The 20,487-nt window shown below is 39.4% G+C and overlaps 1 protein-coding gene across 5 annotated transcripts in view; it reads right to left on the bottom strand.

The window, feature by feature from the left end:
- Window positions 1-20,487, bottom strand: part of LRP1B (LDL receptor related protein 1B) — a 1,302,041-nt gene that overhangs the window by 340,048 nt on the left and 941,506 nt on the right. For all 5 annotated transcript variants that reach the window (XM_050969143.1, XM_050969139.1, XM_050969140.1 and 2 more), the window contains one exon: window positions 19,098-19,469. In XM_050969143.1, the coding sequence (XP_050825100.1) occupies window positions 19,098-19,469 (372 nt within the window). The remainder of the gene's footprint in view (window positions 1-19,097; window positions 19,470-20,487) is intronic.

Raw genomic sequence — 20,487 nt, 5'->3', positions numbered from 1 at the left:
CCAAGGAAGATAAAATTTTGCACCAGTTGGAACCCACAGAGCACCTTTCATAAGTGAATGATTCTACAAGTTACCAAATATTGATTCACACTGAGCATCAGGAACAACACAGGCCAACAGCTAAGGACACTTCCAAGGGCATATACACTTTTCACTGCCAAGGGACATACTGAGAACTTTTCAGGATCCCACGGAGTCACTCTCAAAGTTGTATTTAGCCCACAATGGCACTCCAAATCAAGGGGAGGCAAACAAGCATAAGCACAGAGTCCCTTCCGGCCACACTGAAGTGAACATTTCATATTGCAACCTATTAACATTAAAATGTTCCAAGGATTCTACTTACAAAAAAAAATCTAAGCCAGTGTAACACTCCCCTCAACAACAATACAGATTTTACTCTTAGTCTCAGTATATGTAATTTTATAGTTTTTGCATTATCGAATATAGTCATTAATCATGTTTTAAAAGTGTGGAGTACCTAGGCTAAAACTAAGGATTCTGTCTTACCTTTTTTTAAAAATAATGTTTTGTTTTTTAAGAAGAAAACTGTTTGGAAGCATTTTTTTAAAGCCTATGTTTAGCAGATTATATATATACTGGGCTGCTCTGCAACTATTCATTTTCTTTAGTGAGCTCTGAAAGTTCATTTAGAAGCTTTGTTATTTCCTCCTACTGACTTTCCAACTTTCTTCTTCCACTGTAGCATATTTTAAAAGCAGATGAGCTCAAAAGACAACATTTGAGAGCAATAGCAACACAATTAAATACTTGGTCTCTGATACTCACAAGCACATGAAGAAACAGTCCATATTATAAAATTTGGGAAACATCAATTTTGAAATATAATAATATTAAGGCATATTCTAACTCTTTTCTTCTGCTATCTCATTGTACAGAATAGATTCCTTACAACAAACAAATATGAATGTTGCAAAGTAAAGCCCTCAAAAGTCAGAAAGTACACATGCAATCTTTATTCTTCCCTATTGTGCACAAGGATTAAAATAGTCTTATTTTACATATTGTGATAGTATGTGACTAATCTTCTGGATGTGTTTTCCATTTGTGTATTTAGTGACCAGGTTTAACTTTATGAGGTAATAGTTCCTTTATAACAATAGTTACGGCACTGAAACAGGAATGCATTGCAGAATTCACACACATCTATTTTCAGTTTTATCTGACACCCAATTGCAATAAATACACTAGATTGAAAATCAAAATATTTCTATCATGTTCCTTGACACTTCTGTAAAATGACAAAAACACCCATCACAGAATGAATGAAGCATTTATAGTATAAATGTGTTATATAGATTAAACGTATTCAGGCACTTTTTCAAAAGTATCGCTGTCAGAATTGTACATGTCTAAATGGTCCAATTTTTTTTTCTAAATATACTTTAACTTCTTAAAGATTTTAAAAAGGAATATTTTAATCAACATAGAGATTTACTACGTATACCTACTTCATTTGAACAAGATACTTGTTAAACCATTAACTATGTGGCATAATTTTTTCGATTATATGTATGTCTAGAAAAGCAGTTTCCTCCTTCTTCCCCAAAATTTCCTTTTCTTGAGACTGATGTTGGGAAAGATATAATCTTCAGTCAGAAACAGTTTTATCCCTGCATAAAAATGCGATCATTAGCAAGTCTGATATCTCATGTCTCTGCAAAGCTAGAAAGAGATTTATAGTATTATAGAAAAGAAATTCCAGATTCCCATTAGGATTTGGTGCTAGTCCTGAAGGGGCTTGGGATGTCTGACATTAGATTCTGCATGGATCCATACTGTGAAGGAAGTATATGACAGAGTAAATTGGGGCTTTCTGGAAAACAGTCTTAGGTCCTTGTATGCCATCTCCATTCGGGGATGTATATTATGATACTGTCTTTAATTACATGACTCCTATTTTTTTTCCACAGGACCCGTGCCTCATTCAGTGAAGGAGCAGTGTGATGGGGCGTTTGCCCCACACTGGCAGGGAAGGGATTAATAGAGCTCTAGGGAAGCTGCGCAGGAAGCCACCAAAAGGACAGGCTGCAAGGAGCAGCCAATCAGGGCCCAGTGGGCTCAGATAAAAGGAGCTGCCAGGCCAGAGTCAGTCAGTCGCTGCTGGGAGCTCAGGCAGAGAAGATTGTGTCCTGAGTAGGCTGCTACACTATAGCACCTTGGACAGAACAATTCAGGCAGAAACCTGGGGAGTGGAAAAGGAGCTCCAGAAAGACTGCTAGAGCAGAGTGGGGTGCTGTGGACATGGGGAAGTAGCCCAGAGAAAGGCAGCAATAGTCGAGGCAAAGGAATGCAGCAGGCAACTCCCTAGAGCCAGGACTGGAGTGATGGGTGAACCCAGGTCCTCCCCCACTCACCACTGGGGAAATGACTAGACAGTTGACTGCAGATCCCCCAGAAGCAGTGTGGGGGGGGAGTACAGATGTTGAGACAGTCCCGTGAAATGGAAACCACAGTTCTTGGAGTGATGTGGGTCCAAGAGCAGATATGATGGTGGGTAATGCACCGCCGGGAGAGGGCATACCAACCTATGAAGCTAATCCTCAAGATGGCCAGTAGGAGGTGCCACCATGATGAGTGGAGTCCATCATAAGCAGTTATTCTATATTTCTTTTTATCCTTTTCATACAATGTATGGCCCCAGGTCTTATTTACAGTCAAACTCTTCACTCAATACAAATTATTATTTTCCTCCTGGAAATTTCTGTGATGCTCTCACTATCATATCTGTGTGCTTCACAAACATTAATGAACTGATCTTCATAACAGGTGACGATATCACCAATTTATAGATGGGGACTGAGACACAGAAATTAAGGGGAAAACTGTCAAAAATGTCCACAAATTTTGGGAGCCCAAATTGACAAACATTGATTCTTATTTGCCAGAATATCTAGCATTTTATAACACTTTAAATGACCAAATAACAACACCAGTTGATTTCAATTGTAGTCATGAATACTCAGCACTTCTGCAAATCTGGTCCCAACTATCTCATGATGGGCTCTCATAAAATAAGGGATGCATGATTAGTGGCCCACTGTGAAGATTTTGGTTTGAATGATGTGCACAGTATCATACAGGCACTCTGTAGAAGAGAAAGGGATATAATCCAATTCTCCAGAATGACATTCAATATCCTTAACCATCCGTTCCCTTCCTGCAATCATCCTACCTCCTTCACTGGACACCTTCCAACCTCTGCAAGAATGAGGCAGGAATCCTATACACAACAACCTCCTTCACTACACAACCCTTATTCATTCCCAGAACACTGTCAATACTGTGAACAGACTGAGGGAGAGATCTTGTGGAAAAATACTCTGTAACCATATAATTAAAGACTATACCATAATGCAGACATACCAGGAAGCCAATTTAAGGTCACATGTGCAGTTCCTAATTTTGAATGCTTGACTTTGCAACTTTAATCTTCTTTAAACTTTTTGTCTGTAAATGTAGTTTAGCATCTAGATCAGATGCTCATAATTTAGGACAGCCTAAAACGTTTAATCGAGTAGATATTTGGATGTAATTTCCTATTAAAATAATCCTAATTGGAAAAAAAAAAAAAAAAAAACCCAAACCAGAAATCCCATCACATGCAACCCTATTGACTCAACCCACAACTTGAGTCATCAGCAGGGTTGGGACCTTTATATTCACTGCACAGACCTTCACTACTTGAGATAACAAAGTAACTGGTAGCAGTAGTAGGCTGAATATGTGGATCAGACCAGAGGGGTATGACACACACAATTTACCAGTGAGTTTCACAGTTGTTTGTTGAGAGCAGAGGAATGCAGACTCAGGAATCCTAGGTTCCACAGGGGAATGTGGCTTGAGTGGTTCTGTCCTTCTCCCACACCCCACCACAGCCTGCTTATAAGATAAAGAATAATGCTGCATGAATGTACAGATGCAACTCCAGGCAGCAACTTTCCATCTCTTAAAGATGGAGCATTTCTCAAATATGTAGTGGAGGCTGCCTTAGATTTGATAGAATGTGTTCTGAAAAACATTGGTCCTGAAATCTGTGGTAGTTCATAACACTAAGGAGAAATAAATCCGCATGAATAATTTCTGCACAGAGACTGATACCTAGTATTATCCATATGATGCTTATTATCATCTATATGTCCTACACAGATGGAATCTTGTTCAGATACAGCTCTCCTAAAATCAAGACAGCATTGCCTTCTCACCCCTGAAAATAAATGGCCTTGAGGGAAAATATAGGCAAGTTGGTGGACTGGTGTAAGTAGAAGTCAAAAACCACCTTTGACACAGATTTGGTTTGTGGGTAAAGGATCACATTATCTCTAGGAACACTGTGTGACACTGTAAGTCAGCCATTTATGTCTGAGTCATGCACACTTTCCAAGCTAATGTGATTACTACCAGAATGCTATCTTCAAAGAGATTTGGTGGAGGAAACATTTTAAAAATGTCTCAAACAATTCATTCATTAAATTGATTAACACTACACTTAAATCTCAAGACAGCGTGAAGAGAAATAAATATGTGAAGTAGGCCATTTTAAAAATCCCATCAGTATAGAATTGAAGAACACAGTAATTATAGCTTGACAATTGTCTCAGGATTTAACTAGAGCCTGAGAATTTCCTCATATATACATGAGGACTATGCAGGCAAAGTTCTCCTCTGCTTCTCAAGCATTGGAGCTCATTCCATTTGAGACTTGACTCTATAGGCTGAATGGCAGTCTTCATCTCTTAGTGAGATTTACCAGGCTCCCACTAGAAGTCTGTGCATACCTTTACCCAGTACTGTAGAACGGACTATGAGAGTCCTTAGTGTTGATTTCATTTGCAGAATACTTTGTTGCATGTAACCAGGTTCCGCTCTTTATAACCTTCTCTCCTCTCAACATACGTTGCCCTGAAGTCTAGGTTTTAGGATTTTAGATATAGTCCGTATTTCAAAATGGTGAAAACTCTTGCAGGAGAGGAAGAAAAGAGGAAAACACCACCCATTTGATGTCTGCAGAGAACCCACAAACCTGAAAGCACACCTGTAATCTGTCAAAAAGTTCAAAGAGTCGGTTTAGTCATTTCGCTTTGTCTGGTAATTCACTGGTTAGCAAATGGCCATGTGCAAGTACGACTCTGGACAGGAACGTCCCAGTCCATGACATATTACTGATAAACAATAATACAGAAAATTCAGAATGGTACAGAACTGAAAACTTATGTGACAAACTAATTCAAATATCCAAACATCTATTGTAGAAAATCACTCCAGGCACATACAACTATAACAAACATTTTACATTTGTTTTCAGAGCTCAGACAATAGAAATATGATGAAATTGCATACGGAGTATTAGCACATATATCAGGATATCAAGAGATATTCTCTTCAAAATTCCATGACTGTTCTGCAACAAGTGACTTTTTAAAATGGAGTGAGGGCTAATCAAGTAAAAGATCTGAATTTTAAGTTGAAATATCTACTGTATTTCAAAAGGTTCAGCAAACAGATGTTATGGTCCAGAATGTGGCTCTTCAAATAGCATAACAGTTTTGGAAAACAAACAAAAGCACGAAAACATAAAAGATATAATTTAAAACAAGTCTAAAGTATCTATCTACACAGAGAAATGACTTTTTAAGAGGAAACTACTACTTCCGCCCAAACATCGTCTAATGATAACTGCTAATCTTTTTAGGCCAGCTGAAGATCTAGTCAAGAAAACAACCAAAAAACAACACTACAATTTTATAATCACAGACTTTTGACTTCTGTTATAGATGCTTTTCTTACTACTCAAATGATTGATAAATTAACTTTTCAGGCATTGCACAGACTCTAAAATGAGTAAGTCATAAAGATAGTGAGAGAAAGGAATAAGTAACAGGAAAGACAAAAAATAGTAGGGGAAAAAGTAGTAGTAATAATAATAATGATAATTAATAATTCTGGGAAGTAGAATAGTGTCTTGACTGAGCAGTTTCTTTTCCCTAGATGGACAATGAGCTCGATGCATTTTGCCAATGCCACATCTTTTATAGTATAAAATGAAGTGTTTTGTGTAGAAACTCTGCATCTGTTTTGAACTGTAAGTAAGTGTTAGCATCTATAAGACAAAAAAAACCCATTTACTCCTAACATAAAGTGGCAGACCCTGTTACGTACTGCAAAACTCTTCACTGTCGGCATCTGTTAAGGGTTTTCAAATGTGTACTACTATTCTTTCTAACTAAATCCACCCAATTTAACTGCCCAGAAAGGATGTAAATTACTGTTTCTCTTATGTACTTTTAAATTTAATCTATTTTATAGATTTTCTTCAGGTTTTTGAGCTTTCTTCTCAAAAATAACTTTTCGTTCTCTTAAATAAACACTTTATAAGTTTTTTGTCTCTTTTGTTTGGTAATTTAACTGGTGGTTGCAAACATATATTTTGGATCCAGTAAACACAGTTAAGTAGTGAAAAATACAATATTTAATTACAATCTCTATGGTGTTATCCAAAAAGCAAAATCACTATCACATATAATGTTATAGCTATGATGTATTTTGTGCCTTGATGCTGCTATTGATAATAATTAGTGTGTGACTGAATAGTCAACCTATTAACATAGGAATAGACTATATGTTACCTTGTTTATAGATGTTATATGGCTGGATTGTAACTCCTTGATCTATCATGAAGGGGTGACCTGAATATACAGATCTTCCTGTTCCTGTATAGAAGGGGTATCAGATGCCTCCATCTGCTGTGTCTAGGATCTACACATATGCGAGGTGGCAGGCCAAAATCTATTTGTTTTGATGGCTGGAGTACTAAGAGAACTGGAAGATTTGTCTTGGCATCAACTCTCCCCAAACCCATAAAAAACATGCATGGAAGAGAGATATATTTCACTAGTTGCAGTAAGAACTGCAGGGCATAACTCGAAGCAACCAAAAAGAAACCTGCTATCAAATAAATGATTGCATCCACCATCCACATAATAGCATCCACTCATATTAACATTGTGGGGCTGTGAAGGTATTTATGGTTTCAGATGACACTTCATAATTCTTCTTGAGAAAGTAGTCCACTTTTACAGGTAAACAGTCCTACCAACCACCAGGGAACACATTTATCCCACATTTATCTTCAAAAGTGACACAATTCTGGATTTGAATCACATACACTTAGGAAACTTATTGACTTATATAACAGGTGCAGGGAGTCTGGAAAGTAGTGAGTGGTAGGCCAGGGAGGCTCCTTACCGCCTGCTAGATCTTCCACATCTGGGCTGCTCTCCCTTTCATCCCTTCATAGCCAGCATCCTAGGGAAGAGGAGAGGAAGGTAGACAGGCATGGCATCCTGCAGTAGCAGCTGAAGCTGTCAGCCTTGTTGAAAGAGCATGACAACCTTCAGCAGTATATAGGGTTGATAGCCTGGACAAAGGAACATGACAACCTACAGCAGCAGTTGGGGACAGCAGCCTGGTACATTCTTAGAATTTTTAGGTGTGACTAAAAATTTCCATTCCTCCCCTAAAGCATGACAGGGGACGGATACCACTGTTTATCTAGGGCATCAATTTGATCCTCTGGATAAGACAACTACTAGACCTTCTCCCCAAAGAAAGAAAATCCCTTTCTTCCCCCTGCCCTCCCTTTGGATGTATGGATTTACACTCCTGTTCTGTGCACTGACATTTACAGCCAATTTTCCACAAACCACCAGTAAGTACTTTATGGATCACAGTTTGAGAACATCTGCTCTATACAAATATAAGTTCCCATGAGTAATATTTGAGTACTTATTCCCTGATCAGCAAAATTCTTCACCAATACCACCAATCTCTCCATGCCTCAGCTTCCCATCTACAACCATGGGCAATACACAAAGCCTCGCAGAGATGTCAAGAGGCCAAATCAATCAATATCTGCACAGCATCCAGACAGGCCCAGAGAGCAGGTACTATATCTATTCAAAATAGGATTCCATTATTATATTTACCGGGCTGCAATATACTATGGAGTTATGATAGCTTTAGCAGCAGGATTAATATAAGATAAAAGCTGCTGACTCTCCAAAACACAAATCAAGAAGCCTGAGTTCTACAAATATAAACTAAGTTCTCATATAGCAGCATCCATGAATAACACTTTTTACCATCTCCCGTTGGCTAGGAGAGTCCTTCCTCAACCTGATGAATAATAACCTCATTTTCATCACCTCTCAGCTGAACTACAGCAATGCAATATACATGGGATGAAATCTATAGCATTTAGGAAACTAAATAAATGAGTAAACCAAACCACTATATAATGTTTCCTCAGCAACACAGGCTACTATCAGCATAAGAAACTTCTTCTCCACACTGTACACTGACTTCCCATATATCAAATCACATTAAAGGCCTCAGCCTTTATCTTCACAATGCTCAGTGGATCCAGTGGACATTTAAAGTGCTTCACAGTGCTCAGTGGATCCAGGACATTTAAAGATCCGCTTAAGTTCCGGATGAAGACAGTGGTTGACAATTTCGCTTCTCTGGTACAATTGAACTTTCTACAACATGGATAAGGAGGAGACAGAGCTTTCTTGGGGGCTGTTCTGCGAACTGTGAAATGAACTGCTAAAGGAGCTAAAGACTATCACAAACCTCACCACCATTTGCGCCAAACAGAAGGAATATTTCTTTGACTTACCTTCTCTAACATAAATACACAGCAATTAAAAAAAACATCCTAGAACAAAACACTACACTGCACATTCAACCCCCTCTCGGGGAGAGGATGAGAGGAACAAAACCACACAAACATGCATACAAGATATTAGTCACATTACTTAATTCACTAAAGGAAAGCACTCAAAGACTATGACAATGAACTCCATGGACAGTGCATAATGGAGGCTGGGGCAGGCTAAGCCTCCCCAAACCTCCACTAACACACCTGGGGCTCAGAGCTCCTCTGGGCAGCCAGGGCTTGGGCCAACCAGGGTGACTTGGGCAGGCCAGCTGGTGCAGCTTGGATGGGCAGATGGGCGTGTGGAGCGGCTTGGGCACGCTGGCCAGGGCTTCTCTGGCCATGGTGTGAGCTTGGAGCTCCTCTGGCCCTACTGGGCAAGAGTGAGGGGTGGGGTCTTGGGCAGAAGGGGAAGAGTGGGGGCAGGGCCTAAGGCAGATGGGAGGCTAGCCTCCTCAGATGGGCAGTTCATGTGCCACCCATGAACTTGATATAAGAACTGACATAGAACTGCACAACAATAAGTGATGTCACAGTAATGGGGAAAATATGTCAAAAAGAGGGAAGAATTGCACTGACAGGCAATCCATAGCTCAGACAACACTTTGTCATGGATGGGACATTACAAAAGAGAAAAGGAGAAAAGAAACAAAGAAAAGAAATAATTGACACTGAGGAGTGGGGAAAAGGAAAATTAACCCCATCCAGTTGCTATTAAAAACAATGTTCCTATTGAATCAACAGTGTCACTGAGCCAAGGCCAAAAGTGAAAACTTTAGCACTATACTGCTCAACCTGCCTGATCTCATTCCATAAACAACTTCCAAGACTATACAATTCATGTGCAAAAAAAAAATGTACAAATTGTAAGTTACACATAACATATCGAATATAACAAAAAAAAAGCAAATAAATGGAGCTGGGCACGGAAAGTAGTTGTTTTTTGGTCTTCTTATCTGATGGAGATGAAATCCTGTCTAGTACTGTGATCTTAGTGATTCTAAATCTGTTTTTTAGTGAACTGAAAATGATAGATAATGGGTTGTTTTTACACTGTAAATCTACTTTCAGTGAGCTGGAAATGTGTTAGATAATGAGTTGTTTATGAGTTGTAAATCTGTTCAGTGAGCTGAAAATGTGTCGGATAATGCGTTGTTTATGAATTCTAAATCAATATTCAGTGAGTTGGAACTGGGTTAGGTAATGGTTTGTGTAGGGGTTGTAAATCTGTTTTCAGTGAACTGGAAACATGTTGGATAATGGGTTGTTTCTGAGTAGTAAATCTGTTTTCAGTGAGCTGAAAAAAATTAGATAATGGGTTGCTTGTGAGTTGTAAATCTGTTTTTAGTGAACAGGAAACCTGTTCATTACAGGGCTCTTATATGTCGTAACTGTTTTCAGTGAGCAAAAAATGTTTGATAATGCATTGGTTTTGAGTGGCAGATCTGATGTCAGTGAAGTAGAAACAACAGCTAATGGATTCTTTATGAGTAGTACGTATGAATTCAGTGAACTAGAAATGTGAGTTAACAGTATCTTGCATATCATCCATTCTGTTCTCACCTTTCCAGTTAAATATTGAGTTACGGTTTGTATGAATTGTAGACGTGTGCTTAATGAGCTGGAAAGGGTTGTAGACCTGTTTTGAGTGAGCTAGAATGACACTAGATTATATTTTTAGTGCGGTTTCAGAGTTCTTGTAGCCCAAAGAAAACATGTTACAAAATATTTGCTGATTAATTGGGTTTTCAGTTTTCAGCAGGACCAGAGGGTTTAATTACTGTCACAGGTACATTAATTTTTATCTTATTATGCTATTTTTTGCTTGCCTATCACCATTACTGAAATCTGTATGCTTGCTTTCACCTAACCACCTCTTTCCCATAGCACATAATCAGCAGGTCAGAAATCAGAACAATTCATTACCTTATAGAAAATTTTAATACGTTATAGTGAAAAAAAAACATATCACCCCTGGGTTCGGAGCCAGCTTTGCTGCTTCCATTTCCCTCACCCCTTCAGTTTTCTTTATAGATGCCCTATCCTTGCCAAATTGCCCCATTTTGCCATCTACTCCAGAAGATATCTCCATTGATTTAAATTGAGTAAGATCACATTTACACTGGTGTAAGAGGAGAATCAAGTGCAACGATTCTGAACGAAGAGAAGAATATTTCAAACTGGAGCATAAAATCCTCCCAAAATATGAAAGACATTGGACAAAGAAAAAATATTTCAGAACAGCTGAAATACACAATAGCATAGGTAGTCTTACAAAATTATTTTCATTCAGTATGAAACTACAACTCAAGCATTTATAGAAAACAGGAGTTGTGGGCATGGGAACAACATGGTTTTCAAATATGTCCAATACTAACACAGTTGAGTTTTCTGCATTGAGAAAGAAATTAATCTGATACAATGGTTCAGAAGAATAATATTGTTAGTGATAGATGAATTCAGGAGTATTAAAATTCCAGGTAGAATCTCTTATCACTAATTTATTTAACACTATGAACTGTGCTTTGTAGAGTGTCTTTAGGTACTTCAATACACAGTATTATAGTGTAACTGGGCACATCTTATAAAGCACTGATTTAACTGTAATTAGGATTGGAAGGATTAGATTTTTATCAGTAAATGCTGATTTCATGGACACACACAAAATGAAAAATATTTCCATAAATGATGATCAAAATTGATAGATAGGCAAAGAAAGAAAAATGCTACTTGAAAACCTATTAGTATTTGATTTAAGGATATTGACTTTGTATATTTTGACATGTGATGTTGACCATTTGCTTTTAATTTTTATAAAACTTTAATCTGTTGAATTTCAATGTCTACTGTCATTTAATAATAAATGTCTGCCCTCTATTGTCTGCCCCCCTGTAACTTCCCATAACTGTGAAAATTTGAAATCAATAACACTTGGGGGGCAGGGTTAAACCTCATAATTTTGTTCAACTGTGCAAATTTAAATAGATAAAAATGTATAACACTATTATGTGTTGAAATTATACAATAATAACAATTGAACTCTGCCAAGCCTACGTATAATATTGTCCAAGAGAGAGAGAATTGAAAGGTCTCCAATTCTATCTCATACAATGCTTAGTATATTTTGGTGATAGTGGAAACAAAATAACCATGGAAGCTCCAGCCATGGGTTCATAGTGAAGGTTACGTTGAAATTTGCATTGAAAGAGATGAACGAAGATAGTTTGGTGCTGCGGCAGAGTTGAGACACTGCAGGAATGCCCCCTTGTGGCTGCACATAACATAATAAACTGTCTTCTCTAACATCCCCACCAATGGCTGCTCCAGCCTCATGATTGTCTGCCTGTTCTCATTATTCAGATCTCCAGTCAGGCCACGTTTAGTTCCACCCTTTCTAGTGTAAAAAGAAAGACCAACAAAAACAAATGGTGGATCTCTCCTTCCTGTCTGATGCCTTGGATTCTAGGCCCAGTGAACACTCTTTTCTCAGGGCTTCCAGTAGCCCATATCTTCTTCTCAGGGCTTCGTGCCAACTTGACACTGGGTGATAGCAAAACCCAGGCCCAGCCTCTACACCTGATTCCAGTTCGGGACCCTAGAAGAAATAGTCACGTCGCCAGACTCCTTAGTGCCACCTCCCTGGGCTTCTTCATATAAAGCAGTGGTTCTCAAACTTCTATACTTGTTACCCCTTTCACACAGCAAGCCTCTGAGTGCGACCCCCCCAATAAATTAAAAACACTTTTTTATATATTTAACACCATTATAAATGCTGGCTGCAAAGCGGGGTTTGGGGTGGAGGCTGAAAGCTTGCATCCCTCCATGTAATAACCTCCTGACCCGCAGTTTGAGAACCCCTGATATAAAGCCATTCTATGGGCTATCTCCTCACCTACAAAAAACTTTCGGTTCGCTAGAGACCTCTTGTATTCTAGACAGGTATTGCAAATAATTTTTTGTTACTTATATGGAAAATTCAGAGGCCTTAAATATCTGCCTTCACTGGTCTTTCCGTATGGTCTTTACAATTTCATAAGAGATGATCTAGCATTTCCTGGATTCTACATGTTTTGCATACTCCATCCTCCTGTTTACTAGAAATAGGTTACTATTTAATACATAATGATCTTTTAAAATTCTGAATAGATCCAATATATTCTCTCTCTCAGGGCCTTAAATTAATATCACCATTTTCAAGTATTGGGTATATTTCATGGATTTCCACCTCCCTTCATTTCATGTGGACACAGTTCTTGTCATTCCTTCCTCAGCTCATTTTGATTAAGTGTTTAATTCCAGTTTGCTTTAAGGGGATATCCAGGTCAATTTTTTTGTGCTTAATGGCATTTTTTGTCTGCCAGTTTGATACAAGCTACCCCTACATGTGTCGAGATTCATATTCTTACTCTTGGCAATATCCAATTGCACCAATTCAGTTTCTAGCAGTAATATTTGATTGAGTATATCATTTCGGCTGTCAGACTTGCATTGTAAAGTGCCTGCAGCACTGATAAAGAATCAGACAGGATGGTCATGACAGCTGGCTGCTCATCTGAGGCCCAAGTTAGTGCCAGCAATATGGCTGTTAGCTCAGCCATTAAGTTGGAGATAACGATCAGTGGAAAGGGACATTGGTTCTGAACCATCACTTGATGTAGTGCCCAGTAGCGTACACAGAGACATAGGGACTCATCTTTTCTCTTTACAAAGAGGACCGGAGCCCCAGCAGGAGACAGTAGGTTGTTCTGGGTGTACTCAGAAAAGGAAAAAAGTTCTGGTGACATCACACAGACTTGGGTGTGGCATTTCCTGCTTGCCCGTCTTGCTTGTCTACCTGGTCATGAAAGATTTGATTTTCTGCAAACAGCTGTGCCAGTTGGTCCCACAAAACCATGTTCTCTGCCTGGATTTGATTGACCACTTCTGCATGGCCAAAGCCCCTCAGGGATTCCTGGGCACCTAAATACCATTTTTCTCCATTCCACTGAAGGGGCAGTGGATGTGGAGTGGTTAAGTGATCTGTGCATAATGTCAGAGCTGGATCATGGGTGGCTTGCCTAGTGGCTAGAGCCAAGGCCAGCTGTCAGGAGTCACTGCTGTGGAATTCCCACTCATGTTCCTGTGAGAAGTGCCTGCTGAGGTTGTCAGCTGTAGTGTTTTGGCACCTTGGTAGGTATGATGCTGTGATGTTTACATTGTTGCAGATGCAGAAATTTCATAAATTCATGTCTTCTATGCATAGTGAGAGAGACCTGGCTCCTCCTTGGCAATTGATGTAAAACATGCACACTACATTGTCGGTGAGAATAGAGATTGAGGTTTCTCATCTGAGTGGGAGGAAGTGTCGGCATGCATTGTGTGCCACACAGAGTTCCAGAAGATTGATAAGTAATTGGGTTTCCATCGCAGACCACTTGCCTTGCACATTGTGCTGACCCAAGTGGGCACCCCAACCTATCAGGGGGGCATCCGCTGGAATAGTCACTGATGGTGGGTCTTGTTGAAAGGGAATCCCGGAGCATACACTCCCCCCAGCAGTGTCCACCTTTGTAGGGAGAGGATAACCCTGGATGGTAGTGTCACATGTCTGTTGAGAGAGTGTTTCCTGGATGCATAGACTATGCTCAACCAGTGCTGCAGACAGCGGATATGGAGTCTGTCATACTTTACTACAAAATTTATAGCTGCCATATGTCCCAGAATATGAAGGCATGTCCTCACTGAAGTTTGTGGGCTGATGGTTTGGTTTGTATGGAGCCTAGCTCAGCTCTGATAAACTCCAATTGCTGGGTTGGTTCCAGGGTGGATTTCTTTTCATTTATCTGAAGACCTAGCTGGTGAAATACCTCTATTGTGGTCTTCAGCAAGCCTGCCGTTTCTTGTCGGTTGGCATCCTTGAGAAGGCAATCGTCCAGATAGGGGAAGATTATGATTCCTTTGTGTCGTAAAGGTGCTGCTACTACCATGAGCATTTTTGAGAATATGCAGGGAGCAGTGGACCGTCCAAAGGGAAGGACCCTGTATTGGTAGTGGTTGGGTCCTACTATGAACCTCAGGAACCGTCTGTGGGCAGGATGTATTGTAATATGGAAGTATGCATCTTGGAGGTCAAGAGGTGCAAACCAGTCCTCCGCCCCCCACCCCGCCCGGCGCAGGGATTATTGTGGCCAGAGTGACCATTTTGAACCTGTGGTTGCATACGAACCTGTTGAGTTTTAGAAGATCTAAGATTGGTCTCCATCCCTCTCCTTTATTCTCTGTCAGGAAATATTTGGAATAAAAAACCCTCCCTCCGTATTGATGTAGTACTGGTTCTACAGCACCCAGGAGTAGGAGGTGGTTCTGTTGCAGAAGGTGCTCATGAGAGGGGTCCCTGAAGAGGGACGGGGAAGGGGGGAGAGGAAGGGGAATGGCTGTGAAAGGAATGGTGTAGCCAGATTGTATGATCTCCAAAACACACTGATCTGTGGTTGTCACAGCCCAGGCTTGGTAAAACGGGCATAGGCAGTGACCAAAACTGTAGGATGGGGTATCTGTTGGTGCTAGAGGTGTGGGGGGATAGTGCATATCCTCAACCAAAACTTCAAAATTGTGGCTTAGATGTGGATGGATGGACAAGGCCTAGTTCTGTGGAGCTCATCGTCTCTGTTGTTTGGGTCTGTTCTGAATGAAGTATCATGGTGGTTGATGGTTAAACGAGGTGTCTCGTGACCTCTGGTATGGTGTAAAGTGAGGGCGTTTGTCAGGCAGTGGGTGTATGACTTGTGTACACAGCATCACTCGGAGGCCATGGTATGGAGGTCCTCCACTTTTAGCTGTAGTTCTTTTAGAATTCCCAAAGCCTGCAACCATGATGTTTTTCTCATAACCACAGCTGTTGCGGTTGTTCGGGCAGCTGTGTCCGCTACATCCATTGAGGCTTGCAGCGTTGTGCGGGCTATTAACTGACCCTCGTTAATAATGGCATTGAGTTGAGAACATTTATGCTTGGGGAAGTCCTCCACGAGCTCTTGTATTTTATTATAGTAGAGTAGTCATAATTTGCTAGTAGAGCAGAATAGTCGGCAACTCTAAGCAGAAGGGTGGCTGACGAGTAAACTTTCCACCCAAAGAGGTCCAGTCTCTTGTGTTCTTTATCTTGCAGTGAGGAGTGAAAATGAGGCTGTTCACTGCACTGATTAGCAGCCTCTACTACCAGAGAACAGGCTTGAGGGTGTGAAAACAAAAATTCCATGCCTTTTGCTGGAACAAAGTATTTTCTGTCAGCCCTTTTGTTGGTGAGTGATGCTGATGCTGGTGTTTGCCATATTACCTCCGCAGGCTCCATTACAGCCTCATCTATGGAGAGGGCAATCTTGGTCGATGATGCCGGTTGTAAGATTTTTAACAACTTAAGTTTTTTCTCCTGCACCTCATGTATTCAATTTCATGGCTGTTTGCTACTCTTTTGAAGAGTTTTTGGAACTGTTTCAGGTCATCTGGTGTCATAGCGGTAGACTTTTTCTTTTTGAAGAAAAACCTCTAAGAGGAACTAAGGAAACTATGTAACTATGTACAGACTAAGACTAACTAAACAATGTAACTAAGTATAGACTAAAAATAAGTTCCTATGTAACTTGTAACTTTTTTTCCTCAGAAGATATCAAAGAGCACTGCCACAGAGCTCTGTCTGCAGCCAAGGATGGCTGAGAAGGAACTGAGGGGACGGTTGGGAAAGCACGCTACAGGAGGTGCCAACGGTTGCACAAGATGACTCCTGTGCGCGCCCTTCCCCCACCGAGTACCGCTATGAGAAATCTCCGATCTGCTGGAATGGGGTCACATGGTGTCTTTGCTCTTGTGGGCCACAGTGTAAGATGGTGTGGTTATCAAAACATTAAACTCATTTACTTTCCTAGCAGATGTAATTGTTATTAGGAAGGTCATTTTGAAATTGAGAAATATTCTAGAGAGTTGTGCAAGATGCTCATTAGGAAGCCCCGTCAGCTTTGTTAGGGCAAGATTCAACACCCATGAAGGTTGAAGTTTCCTGATTGAGGAAGCACAATTTACCATACCCATATGAGACCAAGAGACTTTAGGGTGAGAGAAGAAGGGGTTTGGCCTTAATTTAATTGTGATGAACAGAAATTGCTGCTATATGGACATTTAAGGATGTTAAAATTAAGCCCAAGCCCCAAGACTTAAGGTGTAAAATGAAATTTATCACTGCAGGGACCCCAGCCGAAGCTAGTGAGTCCTTTACCAGTAGGCCAGATAGCAGACCATTTCCACTTTTGTTCATAGCATTTTAACATGAAACCTTCCTGTAAGACACTGGCCTGAACCCTGTGACAGTAGGAAATGTTGACATTAATAGCAGGTTATCGTCCACATTGCTAGGTGTAGTGTGTCTGAGATGGAATGCAGAACAAGTTGATAAAGGCACAAAGTCAAACAGCAGAAATCCATGCAGTTGGGCTGCTAGTAGCCTGGATAGTGGTCAGCACCTCAGACATGGAGAAATTAAAGGTGTTTCCAGCATCTGAACTGGTGAGGAGTCCAAGTTAGTTAGTTCTGAGATGTCTGACATCAGAAGAGGGTGACAGTGTTACTGTTTGAGTCTCTGGGATCCTCTTAGGTCAGACAGCATGAATTTGGAGAGAGATGGTGTTTCCTCTTTTTCTTTTGCTTATGCTTATCTTGTGAGAAGAAGTGTTTCCTCCTCTCCCTTTTTTTTTAAAACCCTGATGGGCACCTGCAAGTACTGGCAATGTCAAGACATCTGTATCAGTGATGGAGAGTTGATGTCAGGGGTAATGATGACAAGTAAGAATCAGACAGAGAGGAGACTGCTTCCTGCATCCTCACTAAGGCTATTGAGGCCTTAATAGATGGTAGTGGCTTGGTCTTCAGTGCTTTTTTTGACTTAACCATTACCAGTGGTGTCAGATGGTACCAGTAGATGGCAGAGTTGAGTCTGGTTCCAGCCCTGTGAAAGAAAGCTACGATAAGGCCAGAGCAACAAAATCAGTCTTGAATCCTGAATGAGAGGAATTCAGCATGAAGGCTGCACTTGGTATGCTGGATGGTCCTGGAGTAGGCACCAAGAAGACAAATGAACTTGTAGCCACAAGTGTCCCTCCATTCCTGTTCTGGGAGTGAAGGCATGGCAAAATGTGTACTGGGTTACCAAATGGATTGTGTCCAGGCATAGATACAGGATACAGGCATTGGTCTTTGGTATGATCACTGGGCAGGAGACACACATCTTGGAGCCCCTACAGAGCTCTGGGCCTGACATGGCACCAGTGAGAAGCTGAAGGCAGGCTACATACACTAAAGTTATCCTCTACTCCTCCACATGTACTAACTACAAGAAAATAATCATACACTAGATTAAGAGAAGAACTTAGATTGTAAACTGTTTGAGACAGGGACTGTCTTTCTGTTCTGTGTTTGTACAGTGCCTAGCGCAATGGGGTCTTGGTCCACTACTGGGAATCATTGTATAGTAATACAAATAATTAAATCAATAAATCAATAATACATAAATAAATAATTTAACCTGACACAAGGGTGAATACCATTTTCTCTCCGTGACAGCAGCAAAGCAAATGAGGTGGTTGGAGGGTGTACACTCTTATACAGAACAGGGTAATGATGTCACCCTTAAGAAGATGCATATCTCACCCATTCCCCCAACAAATAGCTTTTCAAGGCAATTACACAGCTCAGCCCAAGGAGCACAACATCCACAAATGGAAATGCACAGAAACCCAGAAGACTAGTCTTTACAATATGTCCTATTTTAATTTGTTATATTGCATCATCCTGTTTTCACAGACTATGAAATCTGCATGTTCACTCACAATTTCTTTGAAAAGTTGAGTCCTTTCTTTTGCCTGATGTTTGGCTAATATCAAAAGTTCATAGGCACATTATTAAGTGCAACTTTGAAACATAATAGATTTGTTGATGAGTGTATACAGATTCTTATGCAGTGAACTAGAAATATTAAATGGCAGAAATAAACTCTATTGAAATGTAAGTTGTAAATGGCAATCAACAATTTCATAATTCTCCAACTGCACTATAAATACCTAACTGCTCTTTAGGTTTGTACACCCTGTATATCACATAAATAGCACAGAGTAGGTGACTTTGAAGCTATAATACCACAAAATAATTGAGTCTGCAATATGTAGATAGATGCTCTTATTACTTATTATAGTTGTGTTATATATGTTACAGTATAGTATGCTTTCATTAGTTGTACCCAACCAAGTGTAATCAAGTAAAACCAAGTGTAATCAAATCCCTATTTAATAAGGGTTACCAATACAAATAAAGGAATTACAAATAAATGTTTACTTACTTTCAATTATCACTTTTCTGCCAGCCCAGTTGTCTTTAATAAGTTGTATATTTCCAAAATGTGCATCACTAAAGAAAATACGGTTAGTACCCGTTCCTCTCAGGTTGTAGTCGAAAGCCAATGCTATCACATTTTTGAAGTAGTCTGGATTTTCATATGGCCTTACTGGTGAATTTAAATTGGTTTCATCTGAAAGATGTATACTTTTTAATATCGTCCTTCCTGAATACAGCAAGTAACCTTCATGTCTCAGACAAGTAACTCCATCCTCTCCAAGATAGCCATGTGCACAAGCACACGTTCTCTGTGTATTTCCTCGATACAGACAAAGTTGCTGACATCCACCATTGCTCTTGGCACAAACATTAGTACCTGTAAGAAAAAATTACTCTGGCTTTGGTAACTGTCACGGTTGACTTAAATCAGAATAAGCTTTTAATAAGCATACAAAGGATTCTTTGATGTAACCATTTGTGTTATATTTGTTAATGTAACACAGCACTATTAAAGTAAAAAAGAACCATTATTGTTTAGTTCTCAAAATTCTGACCACCACCCTAAACTAATTTTTAAAAATGAATTTATGAGCATGGATAATTAATGTTATTTTCAAATGGTAACAGTACATATTTTCTAAATATAGAATACGTAATTACTCAATCTTAAGGAGTTGAAAATCTGTGAATTTTATTAACTTTTTCAACAGTTTTTAAGAGAGGTTGTTTAAAAAAAATGTTACTTGCAAAAAAAACCAACTTTCGATTTCCTTAGGTTACAATAATTTGTTTCAGAAATTTGTATATATCTTCTACCAAAAATTAAAAATATATCAACATACAGAAAGATACATTACCAATATTTTATTGTGCCGTTTCTCAATGTTTAGATGTATAGCTATTTGCTAACATTTTATTTTCAATTTCTTTGATTGCTAACTTAAAAAAATTCCCCCTACCAAATGTACAGTTAAGGAATTATCATCAAAATAACAACTTCTGTGTGATTTTATGACATCAAAGATTACAAAACTGTCAGAAATTGCAGAGAAAGTATTTTTGTCTGGTTTTTCAGTACTTTGTATGTAGTCTGTTTCACTAGCTTCCATAGTTTACTTTGTGCATTTGACAGCATTTTCGGTATAGTCAATTTGACTCACAGTATAGTTACTTTTCCATTTGTGAGAGTTTTCCACACAACAGTGGAGAAAAAAAACTTTAAAAAAAAAGTAGTTTTGTGGTTGTCAAACCACAAAATTTGTCATGTAACTCAGGACATATTTATTTTAAACATATCTATTGATTTATATATTTATTTATTTAATTGCTATATTTTAAGCTGGGTATTCTTCTCAGTGAAAACAATGGCTCTTTTATGGGTATAAACATTGTCA

Source organism: Gopherus flavomarginatus, chromosome 10, assembly GCF_025201925.1.
Source record: "Gopherus flavomarginatus isolate rGopFla2 chromosome 10, rGopFla2.mat.asm, whole genome shotgun sequence".
Taxonomy (NCBI): Eukaryota; Metazoa; Chordata; order Testudines; family Testudinidae; genus Gopherus; species Gopherus flavomarginatus.
Note: the sequence above shows the minus strand (reverse complement) of the source record. Positions and strands in the feature narration are given on the sequence as shown.